The 22,995-nt window shown below is 41.5% G+C and overlaps 2 protein-coding genes across 2 annotated transcripts; one reads left to right on the forward strand and one right to left on the reverse strand.

Moving 5' to 3' along the window:
• The first annotated feature begins 3,513 nt into the window (after nucleotides 1–3,513).
• marc1 (mitochondrial amidoxime reducing component 1) lies at nucleotides 3,514–8,189 on the forward strand. The gene is made up of 7 exons (XM_027274515.1): nucleotides 3,514–3,825; nucleotides 5,255–5,425; nucleotides 5,846–6,008; nucleotides 6,102–6,245; nucleotides 6,523–6,584; nucleotides 6,734–6,805; nucleotides 7,815–8,189. The coding sequence occupies exons 1-7, from the start codon at nucleotides 3,581–3,583 to the stop codon at nucleotides 7,939–7,941; spliced, it is 984 nt and encodes a 327-aa protein (XP_027130316.1). The 5' UTR covers nucleotides 3,514–3,580; the 3' UTR covers nucleotides 7,942–8,189.
• A 3,460-nt stretch (nucleotides 8,190–11,649) lies between these two features.
• Nucleotides 11,650–20,193, reverse strand: hhipl2 (HHIP-like 2). The gene is made up of 9 exons (XM_027274953.1): nucleotides 19,803–20,193; nucleotides 18,051–18,703; nucleotides 17,057–17,200; nucleotides 16,536–16,867; nucleotides 16,301–16,427; nucleotides 14,239–14,384; nucleotides 14,077–14,158; nucleotides 13,249–13,331; nucleotides 11,650–12,692 (listed from the first exon to the last, which is right to left on the reverse strand). Exons 1-9 carry the CDS (start codon nucleotides 20,160–20,162, stop codon nucleotides 11,650–11,652), a joined length of 2,970 nt encoding a protein of 989 aa, XP_027130754.1. The 5' UTR covers nucleotides 20,163–20,193.
• Nucleotides 20,194–22,995: the final 2,802 nt, after the last annotated feature.

Genomic DNA, 22,995 nt, shown 5'->3' on the forward strand with positions numbered 1-22,995 from the left:
CCCGTGCCTCTGAATCTGCCTTCAGCCATTAGATGTGCACAGAAAAGCAACAGAAGGAGTATCCATTCGACAAATCCCTGTATTGGCCCCCTGTGGCCGGAGCATCTGCTGTTTTCTACTTTGGCCATAGACCTGAGTATCTATGTCAAAGACAAAAATAGTTCCACTGAGAAGGTCAGCGGTGGCATTACGTCACTCTGTTTCTTCTCTGTTTTTAGAAATATTCTGGCCGGGTTAAAGCTGAAGGTGTCTGTCACGTTTATGATAATTTGGAGCGTCGACGACAACGAGCAGGACACGTTAACCCATTTCTGAGGTTCAGTTATCTTTCCTGGCATGCTCACAGGTGTAGCAGGTGTAGCAGGTGTAGCAGGTGTGTTGTTTGTGTGAGTGAGCACGTTAACGTTCGCTCATCACTGAACATAAAGTACAGCTTGTTTTGCTCCTTTCATGTTTTCCAGTGTAGAAACTTCAAACATCAAAATATTCGGCTCTTGTTGCTGTTTTTAGTTGAGAATTTTCAGAAAATATTGAATTATTCATCATTTAAATTAATGGACAGATGCTAGTTTTTACTGATTCCTCTTTTCATCTAGAAACTTTAAAAAATATTCAACTTTTTTTGGAGCTTAGTTACAATGGAAGCCGATTAGAAACTCCCTCCATACGTTGATGACACTTTTTCATATCTTTCAAACTTTTTTAAGCAATCGCAGTTTAAATTTTATGAGACGTTCATCCCTCCTCAGATTTTTGTGTAATCAATCAGATTTTATTTGTTTTCATACAAACAAAATGTAACATAAAGTGCGTCACACCGATCATGAAACGAAAACAACGCGGTAAAAATAATAAATAAATAAAATATATACACAGCCAAAAATAAAGATTACGATACATAAATAGACAATGAACCAAATAAATAAATAAAAGTGAAAATGACGTAACAGATTAAAATATATAAACAGACAAATTCATAGATATAGTTCAAGCAGAATATTCATTCATTCAATATTCGTCTCTTCAGCCAGTTTTCATTTCCCACAATATTTACTTCACAAACATAAATCGTACATGAACGTGTATGAGAATATAACAAACAGTCTAAAGAACAGACGCTCTCCGTCTCCAAATGTGAAACAGTGAAATGAACTTTGACCCCGGAGACACGCAGCAGATGCCATCACCATGGCAACCTTTAATTTCAGGAGGGTACACAGAACTAATTGAGATGAGCTGATTAGTTCAGTTTGGCACACACACACACACACACACACACACACACACACACACACACACTGTTAACAGGTGAGGCCCAACTCTGCAGGCTTACAGGGACCCTGCAAAGGTTTAGTCCGGCCCTGGAGTTACTGGGACAGGAACAGTGAGCAGCGACAGCAGAACTGGGACATCTGAACCAAAAACAGAGGAACGAGGTGAGAACATTATAGTTATTCATAACTCGACATTGATGAAGTCTGAATGACGTCTGGTTACTCAAACAAGTCACCTGTAACCACGCCCACCTGTCAATCAAAGCGTCCACGCTCTTAATCCTGCATAACTTTAAGCCTTAATATAACCTGAACAGGTGAGTTGTATATAAATTCACCCTCAGTACAGTTGTCATGAACGGGGAAATTAGCTACAGAGACCAAAACTGTTTTTTGTACCAGGCTGTAAACATGTTTATTTCTGCTGTGAAGTTGGACATTTGGACATGGGGACTTATGGAGACTGACTCACTTCTGGAGCCAGCCTCAAGTGGACGTTAGAGGAACTGCAGTTTTGTAAGCACTCTGCATTGGCAGAATTCTCCATGGAGGTTGGCGCCTGGTTGCATTTGAGGGTTTAAAAGAGGCTAAAGTTAAAAAATGTGGACAAAAAAAAAAAAAAAAAAGACACATCATAGTAAAATTCATCATATTACAGAGAGTTATGAGCCAGACTAACCAACTCAAAACCACAGCTTGTTTTTGCATTTCTATTTTTGTCTGTATAAAAACATGTTGAACTATTCCTTTAATATTTTAAGAGATGACATTTCCTCTTTGGAAAGCGCTGAACTCATTTTAAAAGGTAGTAATGGACTCAAGAGTTTCACTGGGTGTTTAGTTTTCTTAGTCTTGGTTTTAGTGGCGATAGCAATGATCTACATGTTGTGTCTTCTCTGGAACAAAGTTGAACTATCTGCCTGTTGTTCGGTGATAACACTTTATCTGTTTCCTGTGATTCTTGAAGTCGAATCATGGCGTTAGAGGAAGATAAGTCGACGGGAGCTTGGAAGGAGAGGAGTGTTTGCATGGGCACCAAGAAGACCTGCTCGTTCCCCGGACTCATCAACCATCACCACAAGTTCATCATCTCGTTCGCTGTTTTTTGTACCAGGCTGTAAACATGTTTATTTCTGCTGTGAAGTTGGACATTTGGACATGGGGACTTATGGAGACTGACTCACTTCTGGAGCCAGCTTCAAGTGGACGTTTGAGGAACTGCAGTTTCTGCGTATATTCTTTCTTTCTTTATTCTTTATGTATCAAAGGATAACCCCTTGAGATGTACCATCTCATTCATGAGGGGGTCCTTATTGCCAACAGAGATATACAATGTTTACAAAGACGCAGACATTCACCACAATGCTCCACTAGCCCCCTCCCCCATACATATACATGGACAAAATAAGAATGATACAAAACACAACTGCAGAAATACAAAAGCAAAACTAGGGCTATTTGTATACGTATGCACACAGAGCACTTCGGCATGCCCACCTAGAAATAAAATCAAAAACAAGAACAGGACGTTTGGAAGTGAATGAGTAGAGAGGATTCAAAGAGATGACCTAATCGTGCAAGGGAGATTATTCCAGTCTGCTGGGGCTTTAAATTTAAATGCATGTCGACCAATTTCTTTGTTAATTCGTGGAGTAAGAAAGAAAAGTTGATCGGTATGCCTTAAATTGTATTGTGAGCTGAGTGGAATCAGATACTGTTTCAAATAAGAAGGAAAATTGAAATAGTTGCACTTAAACATGAGCAGTAACCAGTGAACATGCCTCCTGGACTTGGGGGCCAGCCAGTTTAGAGACTGGTACATCTGGCAGTGATGGGTATTATAAGGACACCTCAGTACAAATCTACACAGAGAATTATATAAGACAGAGAGAGGACGAAGGTTTGTTTCTGAGGTGTTCTGATAGATTGTATTGGGAGTATGAGCTGTGTAATAATTAGTTTACGGACTTGTAGGGAAAAGCATTCAATGGATCGATGAGATTTCAGAAGAACATAGATTTTCTTGGAAATTGATATGAGATTGATATGAGATTTAAAGGAGAGCCGTGAATCAAGCCAAAGACCCAGATATTTAAATTCTCCCGTTTTTATTAGTGCTGCTCCATCAAGAAAACTAATACACCAGTTTGTATTTGTATTTTTTTTCTTATTGAGTTGTAGTTTATATTCCACATGATCATGTCTATCATAATGAAGCCTGGGCAGAGGTATTATGACCGAGCGTCAGTGAACGTCTCACATGGAGCCAAAGTTCAACGTGCGGTGAAACTCCGCCAGGCTCCAACATGGACGTGCGGGATCTGAACGCGTTGTCTCAGCACCGCAGAGCCGCTCTGCTGGTCTGCGGAGCCGGCGTCGCCGCTCTGGGACTCGGTCTCGGGTATAAATACCTGCGAAAGCCAGAAAAAGTAGTCCGTGTAGGCGTAGTGTCGCAGCTCCTCATTCATCCTCTCAAGTCCGGCAAAGCGGTGCCTGTGGCGGAGGCGGAGTGCCGGGACAGAGGGCTGAAGTCCGGACACCTGGAGGACCGGTGAGTCCTGCAGGGACTTCATGAAAACATAAAGTCTGATGATCGGCCAGGTGACTGCTCAGCAGGAAGCAATCACAATCTGTAATTTATGCAAATTTATTCCTAACGTGCAAAAGTTTTACCTGCAGGTGTAAAACGTGTTAAATATGATGTCAGCTGTTTGCAGCTGTTTGTGTATTGTGAAACATCTGTGCGTACAAAAGTTGATCAGAGATGTTATATAACACGAGATGACGTGGACGTGGACGTGGATGCAGGTGGATGAGAGCAGGTGAGAGCAGGTGGAGTCTCTGAAAACAGCTGCAGGAAGTTATTTTAGTGTCAGCTGTTTTTAAATCATCTTTAGTCAAACAGACAGAGACAAAGAAGACAGCGGTGCTGTCCAAATCTCGCGAGATCTGAGACAGTGACAAGTCTCCAAGAAGTTACAGACTGTTATGACTTCTTGTGTCATATTTTATTTTAATCTTTAACATATGTATGACTTCTTGTGTCATATTTTATTTTAATCTTTAACATATGATACAGTTTTACATTTCTGCATTTCACTTCACACGTTTCCAGCCGCTTTAATATCTATATCAGTAAATCAATAAATAAATAAATACACATAAAAAGAAACAATAAACAAACAAACAACTCTCTTATTGCATGAACAGACTCTCCACCTCTTTATAAATGTTTGTCTCTCTAGCTTTATTTATTTATTTATGTAATTTGTTCCTTCTTGTGTGTTTCAAATGCAAATTTAATTTCCCAGGGAAAAAAATAAAAATATTAAATAGTAGGAATGTCAAACAGGTCAAAATTATGAAGATTTTTCCTCATTGTAATTTTGATATTGAAAGGTTTAAAGGTTTTTTTTTTTTGGCTTTTAAGTATATTTATTAATTTCAAAGGGTCAGGTAATAAGTTACAAATGTTGAGGCATGACCAACATACACACCCTCTTTAAACCACTAAACACAGAACACACTCTCCACACACACAAACAGACCAAAAACAGAAGGTGTATATGGTTATAAGGTGACCGGGGAATGTGGTTTAAAAGTTTAAATAATTCTCTAGGCTTTTAATTTGGTATTATATAATTTTAACTTTTATATTTTGTACGTTTCTGGTAAGAAAATAGCCTCTAAAAATAATAATGAACAAAAATGCTTTGTTGAGTTTTGAGCGTCATGAGGACTTGTACATGTCCTCACCCCTGATGCAGAAACATGTTTTCTGATGATGTAGATCTGGGATTTCTGCACTGCTGTCACCATGGCGACACCGTGGCCACGTCATCGGTCCCGTAACTTTGCTTCAAATCCGTGAGAGCTCAGTGTGCAGGTTTAGATTTAGTCTGGACGCTGGACTTAAACCGGGGAGATGTGGAATGGTTCAGCTGAGGCGAACTCACGGCTCTGTTTGTTTTTGACTGCAGACACTGGCTGGTGATCACAGAGGACGGTCACATGGTGACGGGCCGGCAGGAGCCTCGCCTGGTGTTGGTGTCTCTGACCTGTGAGGACGGTCATGTTTGTCTGAACGGGCCGGACATGGAGGAGCTGCGATTCCCCTTTAAACAGCCCGACAAGCTCGTCATCGACTGCAGGTTTTACATCCACAAGTCTTCTCTGAATGAACCTGTTATTTTCTTTATTTACATTTATTTGACATGAAACATGCAGAGATAGAGCGCTATGTTGTTCATTTTCCATGGCGTCCACCACAGTTCAAGTTGACTTCTTCAAGTGTCTTATTTTGTCTTACCAAAACTCCAAAGATTCAGTTTACAGTCAGAAAAAAGCAAATTCTCACAACTGAGAAGCTGCAGCCAGTAAATTTTTGGCATTTCTGCTTGAAAAATAAGTAAAAACTATTAACGGATGATCAAAATTGTCAGATAGACCCATCATTCCTAAAATAGATCCACATTAGACACTGATTCTATTGATACTCGACACTTCAAATGTGTCACATCTGTCTTGTTTTCTGACTTAAATAAGAGTTTTCTGTTGTCGTGATGCTGCAGGGTGTTTGGAGCTGACATTCAGGGACGGGACTGTGGCGATGAAGCGTCTCGCTGGCTCACTCGTTATCTCGGGGCTGAGAAAACGTTTCGCTTGGTGCACTTTGAAACCCCGATGAGGCCGAGGAAGCCGGCGGATAGCGAAGCTCTTTTCCCACAAACTGAGGTGAACAGGCTGCAGTGTGTGCTGCTTTTTATCACAAAGTGTTACACACATTTGTAATTATATTGTGTCTGTGACGTTTATCCGTTTATCCAGCAAGTGGTGTACGCGGATGTGGGGCCCGTGATGCTGCTGTCAGAGTCCTCTGTGAAGGATCTCAGCAGCAGATTAGACGAGGACGTCACGGTGGAGCGTTTCCGCCCGAACATCATCATAAGTGACTGCGATGCGTTCGAGGAGGTGCGTTGTTCAGCGTTTACGGACAAGAAGCACACCTGCAGATCGTTCTCTTCCCACTGTTTGAGTCACATAGATGGAGAACACAATGATCTAAAGATCAACAGACCCCGTGTGTCTCTGCAGCCCGGCAGGTTCTGGTTCTAACAAATCATTTGGTCCTTTTTACTTCTGACTAATCGCCTGCCCTTTTCAGTGTGAGCAGCGTGGACTAAATTTATCTCAGCAACTCAAAAAACCAACTGCTTTGCTTTCTCTCTCTCTTTTTTCTTTTTTTCAGGATTCATGGGACGAGATCCAGGTTGGCAGCGTGAGGCTGCAGCGTGTAATGTCATGTGGACGGTAAAGACACTCGATGCTTCACACAGATTTTTAATCAGAGACAGAATCACTTCAGTTGTAAACAACAGTGAATCCAAAGCTGCAGTGCTGTCAGATTAAAATGATTGTGTCTGACGTCAGAATGCATTACTGTGTCTTGTTGTTTCCAGATGCATTTTCACCACAGTTGATCCCAAAACGGGAATAATCTCCAGAAAAGAACCTCTGGAAACACTGAAGAGGTAAAGTTTTCATTTATTTTACGGTTTGGTGCGTTGCCAGATGTTTAGCATCACAGTCGTGTAACGGGCTCACATTGGACAGTTAAAAAAAAAAGAGTCAGAATTGATGTTGCAGAACATCCTCATTGTTCTTTCTTTCACAAAACACGGTGCCTACATTACCCATAATGCAACCCAACTATTGACAGTTGTGTGGGGCTGTCCTGCTTGTAGCAGCTAATGTAAGGAGAGATGAGGAGCAGGTTACAGAGGCCATTTTCAGACTCTGTCAGTCTGACTCAAATTTCGTGCACCACAAAAGACTTTATATTATATCTATTATGTTTAATAGATTAATATAAACAGACTTTAATGTGTAGGATTTCCTTTAAATGCAACAGTAAAAAAGAGACTTGGTGGAGCTAATTTAATAATATATTTCACTCCGACCTGAAGTGCCTTTGCTCTTTGTTTATGTTCCCCTGCTCATAATTTAATCCATTAAAACTTCGACCGTCGATTATTTTGAATTTTGTGGGGGAGGTTTTTTGTCCGAGCTCTCAGTCTAACCCGCCGTCATGCTCAGAGTTAAGGTTCAATATAATAACAACATGTTTTAAACATCGATCTGTTTGAACTGAGCTCCTCAGCACAAACCCAACAGTGTCCGTTACTGATATGTACTGTGTGTTGTTGAGATTGTGACAAAGCTGCCTGTGTGTGTGTGTGTGTGTGTGTGTGTGTGTGTGTGTGTGTGTGTGTGTGTGTGTGTGTGTGTCAGCAGCATCCCACTTTAACCTAAAAAAAGACCAATTATTATTTCATGCATTCAAACACTCCCTCTGCGATTCAAAGCTAAAAACTAAAGCTGCTTTTATGAGCGTTACGTCTGATTCGAGGCTCTGGTTTTACTTCATTTAAATTCTGTTTCTCTCTCAGCTCGGTCACATTGCTCAAAGATAAACCCACAGTTCGTCTGATCTGACACACAAAGACCTCTGACCTCTCTCTGATGAACGTTCTCTTGCAGCTATCGCCTGTGCAAACCGTCCGAGAAGCACATCTACAAGTCGGCTCCGTTGTTTGGACAGCTGCACAGCGTGAAGAAGACGGGCGTCCTGCAGGTCGGCGACGTGGTGTACAAAATCAGCCGCTGACTGACAGACTCTGCAGTCCTTCTGTCTCCACTGAGAGAGCACGCAGTTTGCAATATAACACTAATTAACACTTTTTTTATAGGGGATTGTATTAATTGTTAATCCACTGAGCTGCATCTACGTCAGATGGGCTGTTGTGTAACACTAAAGGTGCCTGGATATAATAAATCACAAACACTGACACATTAATATCACTGCTGATTAAATCCTGAGAGTACCTGCTGTGATTAAAGACAGAAATGAAAGTGCCTAAAGTCTTTAATATACTTCACGTGTGTAATTATTACTGCAGTAACGAGGCAGGGCAACAATAACTACTGTTTTCTAAAGTAACATTTAGGATCTTTGACTGCAGATGATTGATGATGATTGAACCTCAGCTGGAGCCTTTCTGTGTGGAGTTTGCATGTTCTGTCCGGGTACTCCGGCTTCCTCCACAGTCCAAAGACCTTAACAGGTTAATTGGTGACTCTGAATTGTCCGTAGGTGTCAATGTGAGTGTGAATGGTTGTTTATCTCTGTGATGAACTGGTGACTTGTCCACGTTTGTGCAGGCTCAGTGTTTTTGTAGGACAACAACTGAAACTTTAGCAGGTAAATCTCAATCTGACAAACATTTACGTCCAAACATCAGTAAAAAATTTAATATTCAAGTCCAGCATGGACCAAATCAATTACTTTGTGGTTGTATTTGTCGTAATAACCAAAGCATAAATAAAATAAACCTTCTTCTTTGTGTACATCAGTAGAAAAAAAGAACTGTCAGTAATTTAAACCAGGCTGTGACGAATTCTACTAACGTGACTCGACAGATTTTCGTCTCTTTAATCCAAAATATCTTTAGAGTCCCGTGAGAGTGAACAGCTTTAGTTACATATGACGGCCACTAGAGAGCAACATGCCTTTATTTAACCACAACAAGAGCCAGCAGAGATTTCTGGACATAAATGAACCTCTTCCATAAAATATTTAGCATCATATATATTTAAATTAGTTCTTTTAAACAAGCAGTAGATTTGTATACTGCAGTGAGCAAGTGACACAAAATCCAAAGAAAAATATGATTTAATTGACAAGAAAATCTTACAGTACAAAAGCAGGACCTCTGCTGACAGACATATGTTATACATTTTTCATGTTTGAACGTGATTTATGGCGCCGTTTGATCCAACTTGAGGTTTTCTTACAAAAGTTTTGAGTTTCCTGTTTTATTTTGTAGTTCTCTCTTGTCTGCGTCTTGTATTTCTACATCCTGCCTTGTTTTTAATTAAGCACCTGTCTCTGATTAGTCTCACCTGTTGTCCTGCATGATTATTTAGTTCCCGTGTTTCCTTTGTTTTTAATCTGTGTGTCTGATGGTGACTACAGGTGACTGAAACTGACCTGTGTCCCTTCCTCTGTCGCCTTTTACTTTGTTTTTGTGTTTGAACCTTTGGTGTACATACCTGTGTCTGCACGTGTGCCCTCCATGACAGTTAAACATGTTTGGATCATGATACGTTATATAGTTACAGACGTAAACACAGGTTTGGATTCTGCGCTCACAGATCACCATAACAGTGCTACATTTCTCACAGAGGTGACAGAGGTCTTCACGAGCATTGATGTTAAAGGAAGAGCTCTCTCCAGTTTAAATTTAAAGTGGATCTGCTCCAGATGGATAATACCATAACACAAATGACTAAGTCTCTTCTTATACGGTAAATGGTCACGACTGAATATGATTTTACTATAAAACGAGTCATGCTCGCAGCTCTGTGACTGTATTCAGCAAACTAAGTTCAAAATTCTTAAATCATCATCTGGGACCATGAATATCTGCAAAATGTTGTAGTAAATTAAATTTCAGGTGATGCAGTAAGAGTTTAAAGCACATAATTTTGTCCTAAATCTTCCTACCGTTCAAATTCAGGCTCTTATTTCAGTACCGGGCAGCTTGTTACACGTCCGCTTCATTGCAAGGAATTCAACAAAGGATCTTTAAAAGGGGGAAACCACCACGACACGTGACAGCAGAGTGCCGTGTTCGCTGTAAAGTGTCGCCCTCGAGCTAAAACAGCCCCAGGTAATGACAAACAGAGCTGATGGGAGTCGTTGCACAACAGGAAAAGAGAGAGAGGCTCCTCCAAACATCGTACTTTAGAGGAAACATCAGCTTTTTTGTGTTTTCCAAATGGGAGACATCTCAGCACAGATATATAGTTATGTAGGTCTGTAATTTGTAGGGGTCTCATGTTCAAAGAACTTCCACATCCACTACCCCCCGTCTAGAAGACACATGGTAGGCCTACATTAAATCTGAGTGTTGTATTTTCAGACCTACCATCACTGGAAACTCTTTGGACTCTCCTGCTTCTTCTTCTAATCAGTGTAATTTACATTTTGTGCTGCGTTCGCAGAGCTTTAAGTGGTGAGGTGCTCGGTGTGGGAGGTTAGGGAGGTTTGAGACAGAGGTGCATACATACATACACCTACACACAAATAAAAATAATACTTGCTACTTACTGAAAATCTGACACACTGCTTCAGTATTTAAACAGGGCTGTTACACAAGCAGCAATAACGTAACATTAGGAAACGTCTAATGTTTGTATGTGGCTGCTGTTCTTGTAGTATGTAACCTCATGTCAGTGTATATGGAGTTAATATGTTCTATGGTATATTAATGTCATGTCAAGGTATCTTAACATCATGTTATGTCATGTCATGTTATGTCATGTCACGGTGTATCCATGTCATGTTATGTCATGTCATGTCATGTCACGGTGTATCCATGTCATGTTATGTCATGTTACGTCATGTCACGGTGTATCCATGTCATGTTATGTCATGTCACGGTGTATCCATGTCATGTTATGTCATGTCACGGTTTATCCATGTAATGTTATGTCATGTTGTGGTGTATTCATGTCATGTTGTGGTGTATTCATGTCATGTCATGTCATGTCATCTTAACGTCATGTTTTGTCATGTTAATACGCTTTCTTGGTGGTTGAGTGTGTGTGTCTGTGTGTGTGTGAGTGTGTGAGTCCTGGAATAACCACTCTTTGACTCAGAACTGCATGCCGCAGTCGGGGCGGCTTTACATTTACAGCAGTCATTATGCGAGCCACGCTCACAGTGGTTTCAGTTATGATCAGTGCTGGTGGAGTTTAATTAGTTAGTTAATTAGTACTTCTGACACACACACACACACACACACACACACACACACACACACACACACACACATATAGTACGTTCTAATGTTTATTTTTAACACTTGCATGTGTTGTAAAATTAGAGCATCACTGAGTTTTGGTATAGTTAGAAGGTTTTTTTTTCTTTTTTTGTTTTTGGTATGTTTTAAGCACAGACAGGACGTTATTAAGCTGGACCGATGGTTTTACAACAGACAGAAATAAAACATGAAGGAAACAGTGTCATTACATGCATAATAAACAGCTGTGTACTGTGTACTTTAAAGGACTAGGTCAACATTTAGAAATGTGCTTACTCACTTCGTGGCCGGTGTTAGATGAAAAGCTTGATACCAGTTCAGGGCAAACATTTGGCCTGGCTCTGGATTAAACAAACTCAATATAACGTGCTAAATACTGAGCTTCATATATATACGGAAGCACATTTCCCAAAAAGTCAAACTATTTCTTTGAAACTTTACAGTCTGAATGTTTCACAAATAAAAAAATATACAAAATAACTTAAACTTTAAAGTGCTTTGTCATGTTTCGCTCGCTTGTTTTTCACCTGAGGTTTGTTCTGCGTCGTTCGGTTTGTTTTTACATTCAAGTTAGTCTTAGTTTCATTCATGAAGGCGCCATACTCTCTCAGCTTTACGCTGTTTTTCCCGTGTCTGGTTGGCTCCCGCACATCTTTCCTTTGGGGAACCTTCCTCGTGTGGATTGTGTTGTTTTTCAGGCTTTTAGGGGTTTTTAGGACGTTACGTTTTACACCGTCTGTGGCTGTTTGGTTGGTCTTTGGTTTTATTCTGTCACCGTCAGGCTTTTTGGATTGTTTCTTGGGTTTTTGTTTCAAAGTGGTCCTCTTCATTTGAACGTTAGCTGCCTGCTTGTTCGGCACTTTGTTCTTCCTCCACGGCTTCAAATTGTTTTTCTTCTTCTTCTTCTTCTTTTCTTCTTTCGCTTTCACATCAAGTAATTTCCTTTTCGGCTTCACAGTATCGCTCATCGACACTGTCGCCACTGTAGCGGTCGCTGTAGCCATCGACGTCGTAGTTGTCGACATTGAAGCCGTTGTGTTAGTCATTGCAGCTTTCGTCTTGGCCATCGTCGTTGAAGCCGTCGTTGTTGGAGCCGTCGTTGTTGAAGCCGTTGTCTTAGCGGCTGTCGTTTTAGTTTTCATCTTCGCCATCATCTTTAAAGCCGTCGTCGTTGAAGCTGTTGTCTTAACGGTTGTTGTTGTAGCTTTCGTCTTGGCCATCGTCGTTGAAGCCATCGTCATTGAAGCCATCGTCGTTGAAGCCATCGTTGTTGAAGCCATCGTCGTTGAAGCCGTCGTCGTTGAAGCCGTCGTCGTTGAAGCCATCGTTGTTGAAGCCGTCGTTGAAGCCATCGTCGTTGAAGCCGTCGTCGTTGAAGCCATCGTTGTTGATGCCGTTGTCTTAGCGGTTGTCGTTGTCTTAGCCGTCGTTGTCGTTTTGACCTTGCTGCTTGTCACCGGCCGTCTGGTGGTGACTTTGTATTTTCTCGGTGGCGGTCTCGTTGGTTTTTCGTTGGTGTCCAGCACAGTCACTGAAAGGGCACAGTAAGACGTCAGTAAGCAGCTACCCATGTTACTTGGATTTACTCGTGCTGATCTGCTGCCACGTGTTGGATTTTTATAAGGCTGGACTGCATGTTTGAAATGTTTTTCCTCGTCTTTTTTTAAGTATGTTTGATGTAAAACGGGCGACTGCTTTTTAGAGTTTTTATATATGACCTCAAGTCATTATACAATTTAGCAGTATGGTATGTATGGTAGTATTTGTTGGCTTGCCAGAACAGATGTCTTCTTCCACTAACCGCTAACATGGATTTAAATGACTTGATAACATGTTGTGTAGATGTTGTTTATATTTTGCGCACCTCGACTGAACCAAAACTATTTTTTACTCAAACAAAAATGTAAAATACAGTCAACATACTTCGATTCAATTTCAGAGGCTCCACTTTGACTCAGTAAAAGAAAAAAAATCTAATGGCTTCTTCAAGCAGTCTGGAATGTGCACACCATAAAAACGACTTATTAAAGTTAATAAGACAAAGAAGAAGAGAGATAAAGACGTGAAGGTAAGTTGAGGTGACTCACGTTCTCTGGGCATGAAGGGAACCTTCTTCCCCCTCACTTTGACAGGCAGAGGCTTCTGCCTACATTTGCCTGGAGGAGCTCTCCTGCAAAAAGTCCAACAGAAGCACGTCTTTAAATTTATACAGCGTGATGTTACGTTAAATAATAATAATCTGTGGCTTTTTAACCACCAGTGTCATCAGCGAGGAGCTCAACTGATAAAAACTACAATCAGCAACTTTGTTAATAAAGATTTGTTTGTACGCTGATTGTGCAGCGACGTGCTGCTTTCAGGTTTATCTGTCTGCTGGGATTCATTCAAATACTCTGAGAAACAATTTAAGAAATGTATCTGAGCTGTTGGATCGCTGCTCGGAGTTGGCGTGTTCGTCCAGCAGGTATGCATCTGAGTAAAAAAACACCTTTCTCACTCGTCGTCCCAGGAGAGGAAAGATACTAAACCCATCTGTGAATGTGTGTGAATGGTTAGCTCCTAAAATCTGATGAGCAGTTGGCACACAGTTCCTCACACGTCCACTTGAGTCAGTCTCCATAAATCCAAATTATATTAAGGCTTAAAGTTATGCAGAATTAAGAGTGTGGACACTTTGATGCTGCATGGCAGCCAATGCCATCAGTATGTGAACGTGTGAATGTGATATGTAGGGTAAAAGTGTTATATAAGTAAAGAAACTCGAGCCTCCTGGGTGTGAAAACACCTCCTACTTATCAATACGATGATGTGAAAGTTGTTCTCCCAGTTGGCAACATGTTTGTATAGTAAATATAGTAAATATAGTAAATGAAACACCTCTCATGCATTAATGTAAGATGTGTCTGATACTACACCTGGAAGGGTCCATGAATTTGAACACGGTTCCCAAAGGAGACATGGCACTCGGGTACGCGGTGGCCAAAAAATAGAGCTCCCCTATAAAAAGACAGAAGCAGCTCATGAGTGCTGTTAAAGTGACAGATGACGTAACGCTGCACAGACTGAATGAACGTTACCTGCTTCGTCTTCAGCGAACGAGATGATGAACTTGTGGTGATGATTGATGAGTCCGGGGAACGAGCAGGTCTTCTTGGTGCCCATGCAAACACTCCTCTCCTTCCAAGCTCCCGTCGACTTATCTTCCTCTAACGCCATGATTCGACTTCAAGATTCACAGGAAACAGATAAAGTGTTATCACCGAACAACGGGCAGAGAGTTCAACTTTGTTCCAGAGAAGACACAACATGTAGATCATTGCTATCGCCACTAAAACCAAGACTAAGAAAACTAAACAACCAGTGAAACTCTCGAGTCCATTACTACCTTTTAAAATAAGTTCAGTGCTTTCCAAAGAGGAAATTGCATCTCTTAAAATATTAAAGGAATAGTTCAACATGTTTTTATTCAGACAAAAACAGAAATGCAAAAACAAGCTGTGGTTTTGAGTTGGTTAGTCTGGCTCATAACTCTCTGTACTATGATGAATTTTTGTTTTTACGCTTTTTTGTGGATTTTTGTCCACATTTTTTAACTTTAGCCTCTTTTAAACCATTAAATGCAACCAGGCGCCAACCTCCATGGAGAATTCTGCCAATGCAGAGTGCTTAAAAAACTGCAGTTCCTCTAACGTCCACTTGAGGCTGGCTCCAGAAGTGAGTTAGTCTCCATAAGTCCCCATGTCCAAATGTCCAACTTCACAGCAGAAATAAACATGTTTACAGCCTGGTACAAAAAACAGCGAACGAGATGATGAACTTGTGGTGGTGGTTGATGAGTCCGGGGAACGAGCAGGTCTTCTTGGTGCCCATGCAAACACTCCTCTCCTTCCAAGCTCCCGTCGACTTATCTTCCTCTAACGCCATGATTCGACTTCAAGAATCACAGGAAACAGATAAAGTGTTATCACCGAACAACAGGCAGATAGTTCAACTTTGTTCCAGAGAAGACACAACATGTAGATCATTGCTATCGCCACTAAAACCAAGACTAAGAAAACTAAACACCCAGTGAAACTCTTGAGTCCATTACTACCTTTTAAAATAAGTTCAGCGCTTTCCAAAGAGGAAATTTCATCTCTTAAAATATTAAAGGAATAGTTCAACATGTTTTTATTCAGACAAAAACAGAAATGCAAAAACAAGCTGTGGTTTTGAGTTGGTTAGTCTGGCCCATAACTCTCTGTAATATGATGAATTTTTGTTTTTACGCTTTTTTGTGGATTTTTGTCCACATTTTTTAACTTTAGCCTCTTTTAAACCATTAAATGCAACCAGGCGCCAACCTCCATGGAGAATTCTGCCAATGCAGAGTGCTTAAAAAACTGCAGTTCCTCTAACGTCCACTTGAGGCTGGCTCCAGAAGTGAGTCAGTCTCCATAAGTCCCCATGTCCAAATGTCCAACTTCACAGCAGAAATAAACATGTTTACAGCCTGGTACAAAAAACAGTTTTGGTCTCTGTAGCTAATTTCCCCGTTCATGACAACTGTACTGAGGGTGAATTTATATACAACTCACCTGTTCACATTATATTAAGGCTTAAGGTTATGCAGGGTTAAGAGCGTGGACGCTTTGATAGACGTTACAGGTGGCTTATTTGAGCAACCAGGCGTCATTGAGCCCGCCTCAGGTCCATTTTGTGATCCATATTTTTGCCCATTTTTTAAAACTATCCACATATTTTGAGCTTTGGAAACCTGTGTGTGACGTCAAGCCCATGCCGTCCATTCTTTATACAGTCAGTGGTAAAAACAGGCTGTGCTTTTAAGGTAACTCTCTTTAACAGGAGGTGGTTCACCCGTTGGCTCCAACTATTTGGCGAGTGGTATCAATCTGAACTCATCTGTGATGTGGTCAAATAGATTGATACAGATGTAAAACAAGTCAATTAAATTGATTGATTTCAGTCGGCCTTGATGTGAATTAATTTAAAAAATGATGAATATTTGCACACCAGCTGAGCTAACAGGCTGAGAAAATGAGTCTGCTTTCCTTCAGTCCTGACGAGCTTGACAGGAAATCAAGATTCCGACAGTTGGAGAAAAAACTATTTTGGCTTAGATCAACACAATCTTCTTACCCACTCATAAAGTCTCCAAAAATGTACAGGCCGTTCAGATTGGGTGATTCACATCCTCTGTACACATATCCCCCCGTCACAGACTTCCCAACATGATGGCTGTATGCAAATATAGGGAGGATGTCATCTGTGGTGGCAGAGAAGGAATTTAACTCAAATCTGAAGCATCAAATTTAGACTGACAACGGCGCATATGACAGGTGGTCAAAGTATCACATGAACATGGGATACTCACTCAGGGAGGGGTTGTGGCACAGTTTCATATCATAGCACTCAAAGCCCTCTTTGGCCCTCCATCCATAGTTTCCTCCCTTCACGATAATGTCGATCTCCTCATAGCGGTTTTGACCCACATCTCCGCAGAATATCCTGCCCCTGCCGTAACGACTGACCAGGTCCCCGCGGTCCACAGAGCACCGCCACATGTTTCTGACCCCATACGCAAACACCTCGGGTCGGGCGTCTGGGTCACTGCGAAACGGGTTATCAGGTGGGATCCTGTACGGCTTCCCGCTGGGGTCACGTCCATCTACATCAATGCGCAGTGCTTTCCCCAACAGAGCACTCCTGGGAGGGAAGAAACGGATTTAAGCAGCAGTTAGTTGGATTTTTCCAGAGTTGTGGAAAGAAAGTTGTTGCCAAATGGTATCAATGGATTTTTACAAATATCAGTGTTAATAGGGAAATGAAAACCTCATCTGTTGTGGTTATGGTGGTGCTTCAGACAGACCATTCCTCACCAAGAAACCAGCTTACTTGTTTTGTGCGTTGCCGTACTTCCCGAATGGATCCCCAGCTTTTCCACCATCTCCAGTAAAGATGTACAAATATCCATCCAGACCAAACAGCAGCTGGCCTCCGTTGTGGTTAGCGGCCGGCTCGTCGATCTCTAGAATGACCCTGAAGGTTAAAAAGATGCAGATTATTAAACTAGAGCAGTTTTTTAAGCTTTCATTAAGCTACAATAAGCGTGACGTCTCCCGTCTCCATGATGTTTCCAAAGTTCTGCTTCTTCAGTACAAATCTAAAAATCAGTAAAGATGTGGATCATCGATGGAGCTGAGGTGGGTTGAATGAAGCCTGGTTGCTCAAACAAGCCATCTGTAAGGACACCCACCTGTCAATCAAAGCGTCCACGCTCTTAATCCTGCATAACTTTAAGCCTTAATATAATGTGAACAGGTGAGTTGTATATAAATTCACCCTCAGTACAGTTGTCATGAACGGGGAAATTAGCTACAGAGACCAAAACTGTTTTTTGTACCAGGCTGTAAACATGTTTATTTCTGCTGTGAAGTTGGACATTTGGACATGGGGACTTATGGAGACTGACTCACTTCTGGAGCCAGCCTCAGGTGGACGTTTGAGGAACTGCAGTTTTTTAGCACTTCCACATTCATGGCTTCATTTCTCGACCCGCGCTTGGTTGCAACGTTATCTATCTAGATGTTAAAGTACTAAAAGTGTAGTATCTCTATACTGGATTGGAGACATTTTGTGGATTATGAAAAATACGCTCGATACTAAATCACATTTTTGGATTTGTTGCAGTGATAGAGTCAGGACCTCTGTGTGCAGTGTAACTTTGGCCGACCCTGAGCTGACTTACTGTACTGAACTCAGGACGTGTTTCTACAAGCTTTAGCCAGGATGTGTATGTACATAATTACAGTATAGACGCAGACGTGTGCATCAGCAGACAAACTTTGCTGCTATAAAAAGAACAAAAGGAAACCTTCCCTCTACATACCTCTCTGAGTAAGGATCAGCCACGTTCATGTCGTAGGCAGACACCTTCATCTCACTGATTCTGACTTTGTCCAGCTTGCTGTTGACCTGGATTGAGTAGTAGATGAAGAAGCGTCCATTGCTCCTGTACTTGGGGTGGAAGGCCATGCCCAGGAAGCCCCTCTCATCCCCCAGCCACGGTGTGGTCAGCACCTCCCCGCTCATGTCCAGGAAGGGCTGCTCCAGCCGGCTGCCATCGCGCAGGTAAACCCACACAAAGCCCACCTGCTCTGCGATGAACATGCGATGGGTGTCGTCGCTGCTGTGCAGCATCAACACGGGGTTCCTGAGGTTGTTGGCCACCTCTGTCAGGCACAGCTGGAGACACCCTCTGGGGTCCTCCACCACCTGTCCCAGGTTGCTGTTGAGGTCAGGGGTCTTCAAAACGTTTGGGTAGCAATAGTCCTGGTCCGACAGGTTGACCATGCTGCAGAAGGTGGACGCATCTCGCTCAGAGGCGTCCTTCAGCCGCTGGTTCTCGGTTAAATATTTAACCACGTGGCGACATTTGCTGTGAAACTCTGAGCAGTATCCAAAGCAAAGGCCGGGTAGTTCTCTGACAGGCGTGTACGGGTCCTCGGCGTCGTAGAGGTGGGCGGCATATGGAGAGCACTCCTGGATGGAACAAACACAAAATGGACTGGTAAATGGACTGTACTGATCTATCTTCTGACCACTCAAAGCGCTTTTACAGTACGTATCTAATTCACACATTCACATACTGATGGCACTGGCTGCCATGCAAGGCACCAACTGCTCATCAGTTCGAGGAGCTAAACATTCACACTCTGATGGCACAGCCTTCAGGAGCAATTTGGGGTTCAGTATCTTGCCCAAGGACGCTGCTGATCTTCTGATTAATGGACGACCTGCTCTACCTCCGAGCCACAACACAAAACACGAGATAAGAGAGACTTTAATGTGGTAGAGATCCTTTTTACATGGTGGGAGTAGCAGTCTGTTGATGGAAGAGCCTCCCCGCACTCCTCTATGCACGCCACTGTTGTGGGAATAGGGAAATAGTAATATTTATCAAAACCATGACAGTAAAAGATCATAAAATACATCATGAAACATAACTGTCTCGGTCATGTTTCCAAATGTTTATTTCTACAATATTTTAAGGGAATTTATACAGAATAAAGACGTATTTTATATTAGAGACTTTTAATTTTACAGTAAAACACTGTAATATTTAATGGCATCTTTTACTGTCATGTTTTTCACTATAATATCTACAGACATTTTAAAATATGGAATAAAACGCCAACTTTATACATTAAATCAACAGTATTAATATCATTTTACTGTAATATTAGAAAAAGTTATATCATATTTATTACGGTAAGATTCTGTCAACCACAGCAGCAACAGTTTTTACAGTTTAAAGTTTTTTGTACATGGATTAGTGGAACTTTAAAGAAGAAAATCACAGATCATACAATATATAACAACATATCTCCCCAGTTTGGATTAAATCAAAGTTGCATGATGCCTAAACTTTAAAGTATAATTAATCTGAGAACTAATTATCTAAAACTGGAGGATTCAAGAGTTAAAAGAGAGTTTTGTTGTGCACTATAACTTCACACAGTCGCTTAGACTTGTCAAGAGGGCAGTAAACTCGTTCATCATCACTCTGTTTTACATCCATTCATTACTGCAGCATCCTCAGAAGCACGCATCCAACCTCCAGAGCAGAAAATATGTTTACCTGGCACATGATCTCCTTCAGCATGTCTTCACAAAGATCATAACCGGCCACTTCCACCTGTTCAATGATGTCCCAGTACCTCTCCGCGATCACGTTGTCCGTCTTCTGGTCACAGCAGCCAAACTCCTCATACTGCGTGCAAAACTCCAGGTGCCACACGGGTTTGAAAGGTGGCTCGAAATCCAGACACTGAGGATGAGCAGATGCCGGCTGGACCGGGACCAGCAACATCACTGACACGATCAGAATAAACTGAGAAAGGCTGGGGGTCTTTATGGGTGAGCTCGGACCTGCAGCCCTGCGTAAAAACGCGCAACCGGCTCCGCTTGGATGGAGCGCAGCATCCCGCGTACTTGTCATTTTTGCCGTCTGCCCACGAAAAGAGCTCGGCTGTTTGCTCTCCTTTGTGTATGAGCTGGAGTGTTGAGTATGTGCGCATGCATGGGAATATAAGTGCGGAAACGTATGTGCGTCCCAGCAGCAGCAGCAGTCCCCCCGTGTCCCCGCCACACGCTCACAGCCAGGTAACAGAGACGCTCTGCCTCTTATCAGGCTAATTACTGACAATTAAAACTTAACAGATTCGTAATGGTGGTAAAGTTAATTAGATGTATCATTTATTCTCCTCTGTGGGTTTTCTGCACCGCAGCGAAGTTGGCAGAGGAACGCACGCAATTAACTCAAGAGGGCGCACGCTGTCAAACACACACTCACACACACTCAGTCACTCAGCAGGGCACAGTGTCGAAACACGCAAACATCACCAGTCTGCCAACACACAAACTATAATTTTGTCTCACATTCATGTAAAAAGCGCCTGGAGGCAGCGTGCTGTCTGTGCAGCAGCTGTGCTTCATCTCACACATCTACTGTCCCGGCATGTCAACGCTCATTTGAATACACGGCCAGAGTGTCTGTCATCACTTTGTGCTGAGGCCAAAGAAACATTTGATCGTACCATTGTGCTAACATGTGCCACATAAAGTGTGGTATGGTTTTGATTAGATATTAAATATGCAAACTAAGTATAATAATAAGTTTGTTTAGTGTAGCACTTTTTATAGACCCCACAAGAGAAATCTGAATAAAACATGCAATGACAGAACATGAAGACATTACACAGTAAGCCAGAGAGAGGCTGAACCACAGAGTGTCTCCACCACCTCAAAGTCACATTTTGTTATAAGCCCAGTCAGAAGATATGAAAGACCTTTTTGTGATGTACGGCTGGAGCATATTGGAGATAGATTCTGGTGCCTGACCGTGCAGAGCTCTATATGTGACAAGAACCTTAAAAGGTCCGGTGTGTAAGATTTAGAGTATTTATTGGCAGGTGTGGAGTACAATATTCTTTATTATGTTTTAATTAGTGTATAATCAGCTGAAAATAAGAATAAGAAACAGCTTAGAAGGAGACGGTGAGATGTGGGAGAGTATTCATTTGGTTGCAATCTGGAACTTCACCACTAGGTGCCACTAAATCCCACACACTGGACCTTTAAAATGATTCCTGAACTTGATGTGAAGCGATCCAGAGACGTCTCACTGAGATATGTTAAAAAGGGAGTTACAATAATCTAGTGTCATTTGTAGTTTTAGGTTGTGATATAACCATCTTAAGTTTGGCAATGTTTCTCAGGTGGAAGAAACAAGAATGGGTGCGAGATTTCACGTGTTAGCGATCCAATGAACCAAGCAACCTTTGGAGATGTCGGGTGCAGTGACGAGGACCTCAGATTTTTCTGCGTTTAACTGAATTTAGTTTGCCATCAACAAAGTTTTTCAGACACATAAAGGTGAGTATCATCAGCATAACATTGATAGGATTTAGCTGATTTGTTAATGATATGACGTTAGGGAAGCATGTATAAGGAAAGTAATAAAAGACCCAGTACCAAACCCTGGGGCACTCCACAGGTCAAAACATCTTTTTGTACAGACCAAGTGACACAGAAAAACTTCTATCTGAGAGATATGAAGAGAGCCAGAGACACCCACACACTCCCTGAGACTTTAGGACACAGTGATCCACATTGTCAAGATCCAGAACCACTAAAACAGTGCATGGACCTGTATCAGGAGCCATCGCTGTGTCATTAGAGACTCTGAGAAGAGTTGATTCAGTCGACTGTTTCTGATTAAAACCAGATTGAAATATCTAAAATGAAAAAACAGCAGTGAGCTGTTTGGCTCTGAAAGTCAGATTTGATATAGGCCTATAGTTATTTGAAAGGATTGTGTCCAGAAGAAGCTGAATGACTTTTTTTTTGTTTTTAAAGATTGTTTTTTTGGCCTTTTCAAGCTTTAATTGGATAGAGACCGCTGGAGAGTGACAGGACTGAGAGAGATGGGCCGTCATACACGGAGCGTATGCTCTACCAACTGAGCTAATCGACACCCCAACACATTTTTAAACAATGATGTGGGTAAAGTATCTACAGAACAACATTAAGTCTTTGTACTGTGCACCAGATCAGACGGCTCGCAGGGTGATCGGATAGAAAGAGTCCAAGATTAACAGCTGCTCTGGAAAAGAAGGAACAAGAGGAGACGACGCCAGCCCAAACATGTCTATCAATCTATAGTAACAGAACAGAACTTTATGGTTACATTTACTAAATATGAACTCTGTAAACTTGGAATTGTTGAACTTTCATATTGGTGCTGCAGAGGACCACCAACGACTGCCTGACAGTATCACACAATATCAAGATAGATGATCTAAAGGTGTTATCTGCTTCATTAACTCATCCTCAGGCACTGTCTGCTTTGAATGTTGCATAATCCTAAATGCATTTATGTTTAGTTTGTTAGCACGCAGTGAGCCTGAGCCAGTACCTAAATGTTCATGTGTGTAACATCCCACAAAAAGCTCTTCAAAAAGAAGCCCCCAACATTTATGATCCCAGAATTTAATGTAAATTGTAATTTTCCCTGCGTTCATTTAAGGTGCAATATGTAATCATTTGAATTCAAATATTTAATTTTGGGTAGTAGAAGTACTGTTATATAAATTATTATCACATTACTAATTGCTTTCTCTAAAAAGTCATTATATTAGAAGTAGAAAAAAAGTAGAAAATTACCCTTTACAATTAGAAATGACACAACAACAATAATTTGTACATACAGCCACAAGTTAGTCAATAGCTTAGGTGCATAGCAGCCATTAATTAAAGCCATATGTACTAAA

Source organism: Larimichthys crocea, chromosome XXIV (genome assembly GCF_000972845.2).
Source record: "Larimichthys crocea isolate SSNF chromosome XXIV, L_crocea_2.0, whole genome shotgun sequence".
Classification (NCBI taxonomy): domain Eukaryota; kingdom Metazoa; phylum Chordata; class Actinopteri; family Sciaenidae; genus Larimichthys; species Larimichthys crocea.

What these genes read in the sequence shown, in the direction of transcription:
- marc1 (XM_027274515.1), top strand. Translation starts at nt 3,581, where the DNA reads ATGGACGTGCGGGATCTGAACGCGTTGTCTCAGCACCGCAGAGCCGCT. An exon ending in AAGCTCGTCATCGACTGCAG is followed by an intron (nt 5,426 to 5,845) that starts GTTTTACATCCA and finishes GTGATGCTGCAG; the next exon opens with GGTGTTTGGAGCTGACATTC. An exon ending in ACTGCGATGCGTTCGAGGAG is followed by an intron (nt 6,246 to 6,522) that starts GTGCGTTGTTCA and finishes TCTTTTTTTCAG; the next exon opens with GATTCATGGGACGAGATCCA.
- hhipl2 (XM_027274953.1), bottom strand. Translation starts at nt 20,162, where the DNA reads ATGACAAGTACGCGGGATGCTGCGCTCCATCCAAGCGGAGCCGGTTGC. An exon ending in GCTGATCCTTACTCAGAGAG is followed by an intron (nt 17,201 to 18,050) that starts GTATGTAGAGGG and finishes TTTAACCTTCAG; the next exon opens with GGTCATTCTAGAGATCGACG. An exon ending in GTTCGCTGAAGACGAAGCAG is followed by an intron (nt 14,159 to 14,238) that starts GTAACGTTCATT and finishes GTCTTTTTATAG; the next exon opens with GGGAGCTCTATTTTTTGGCC.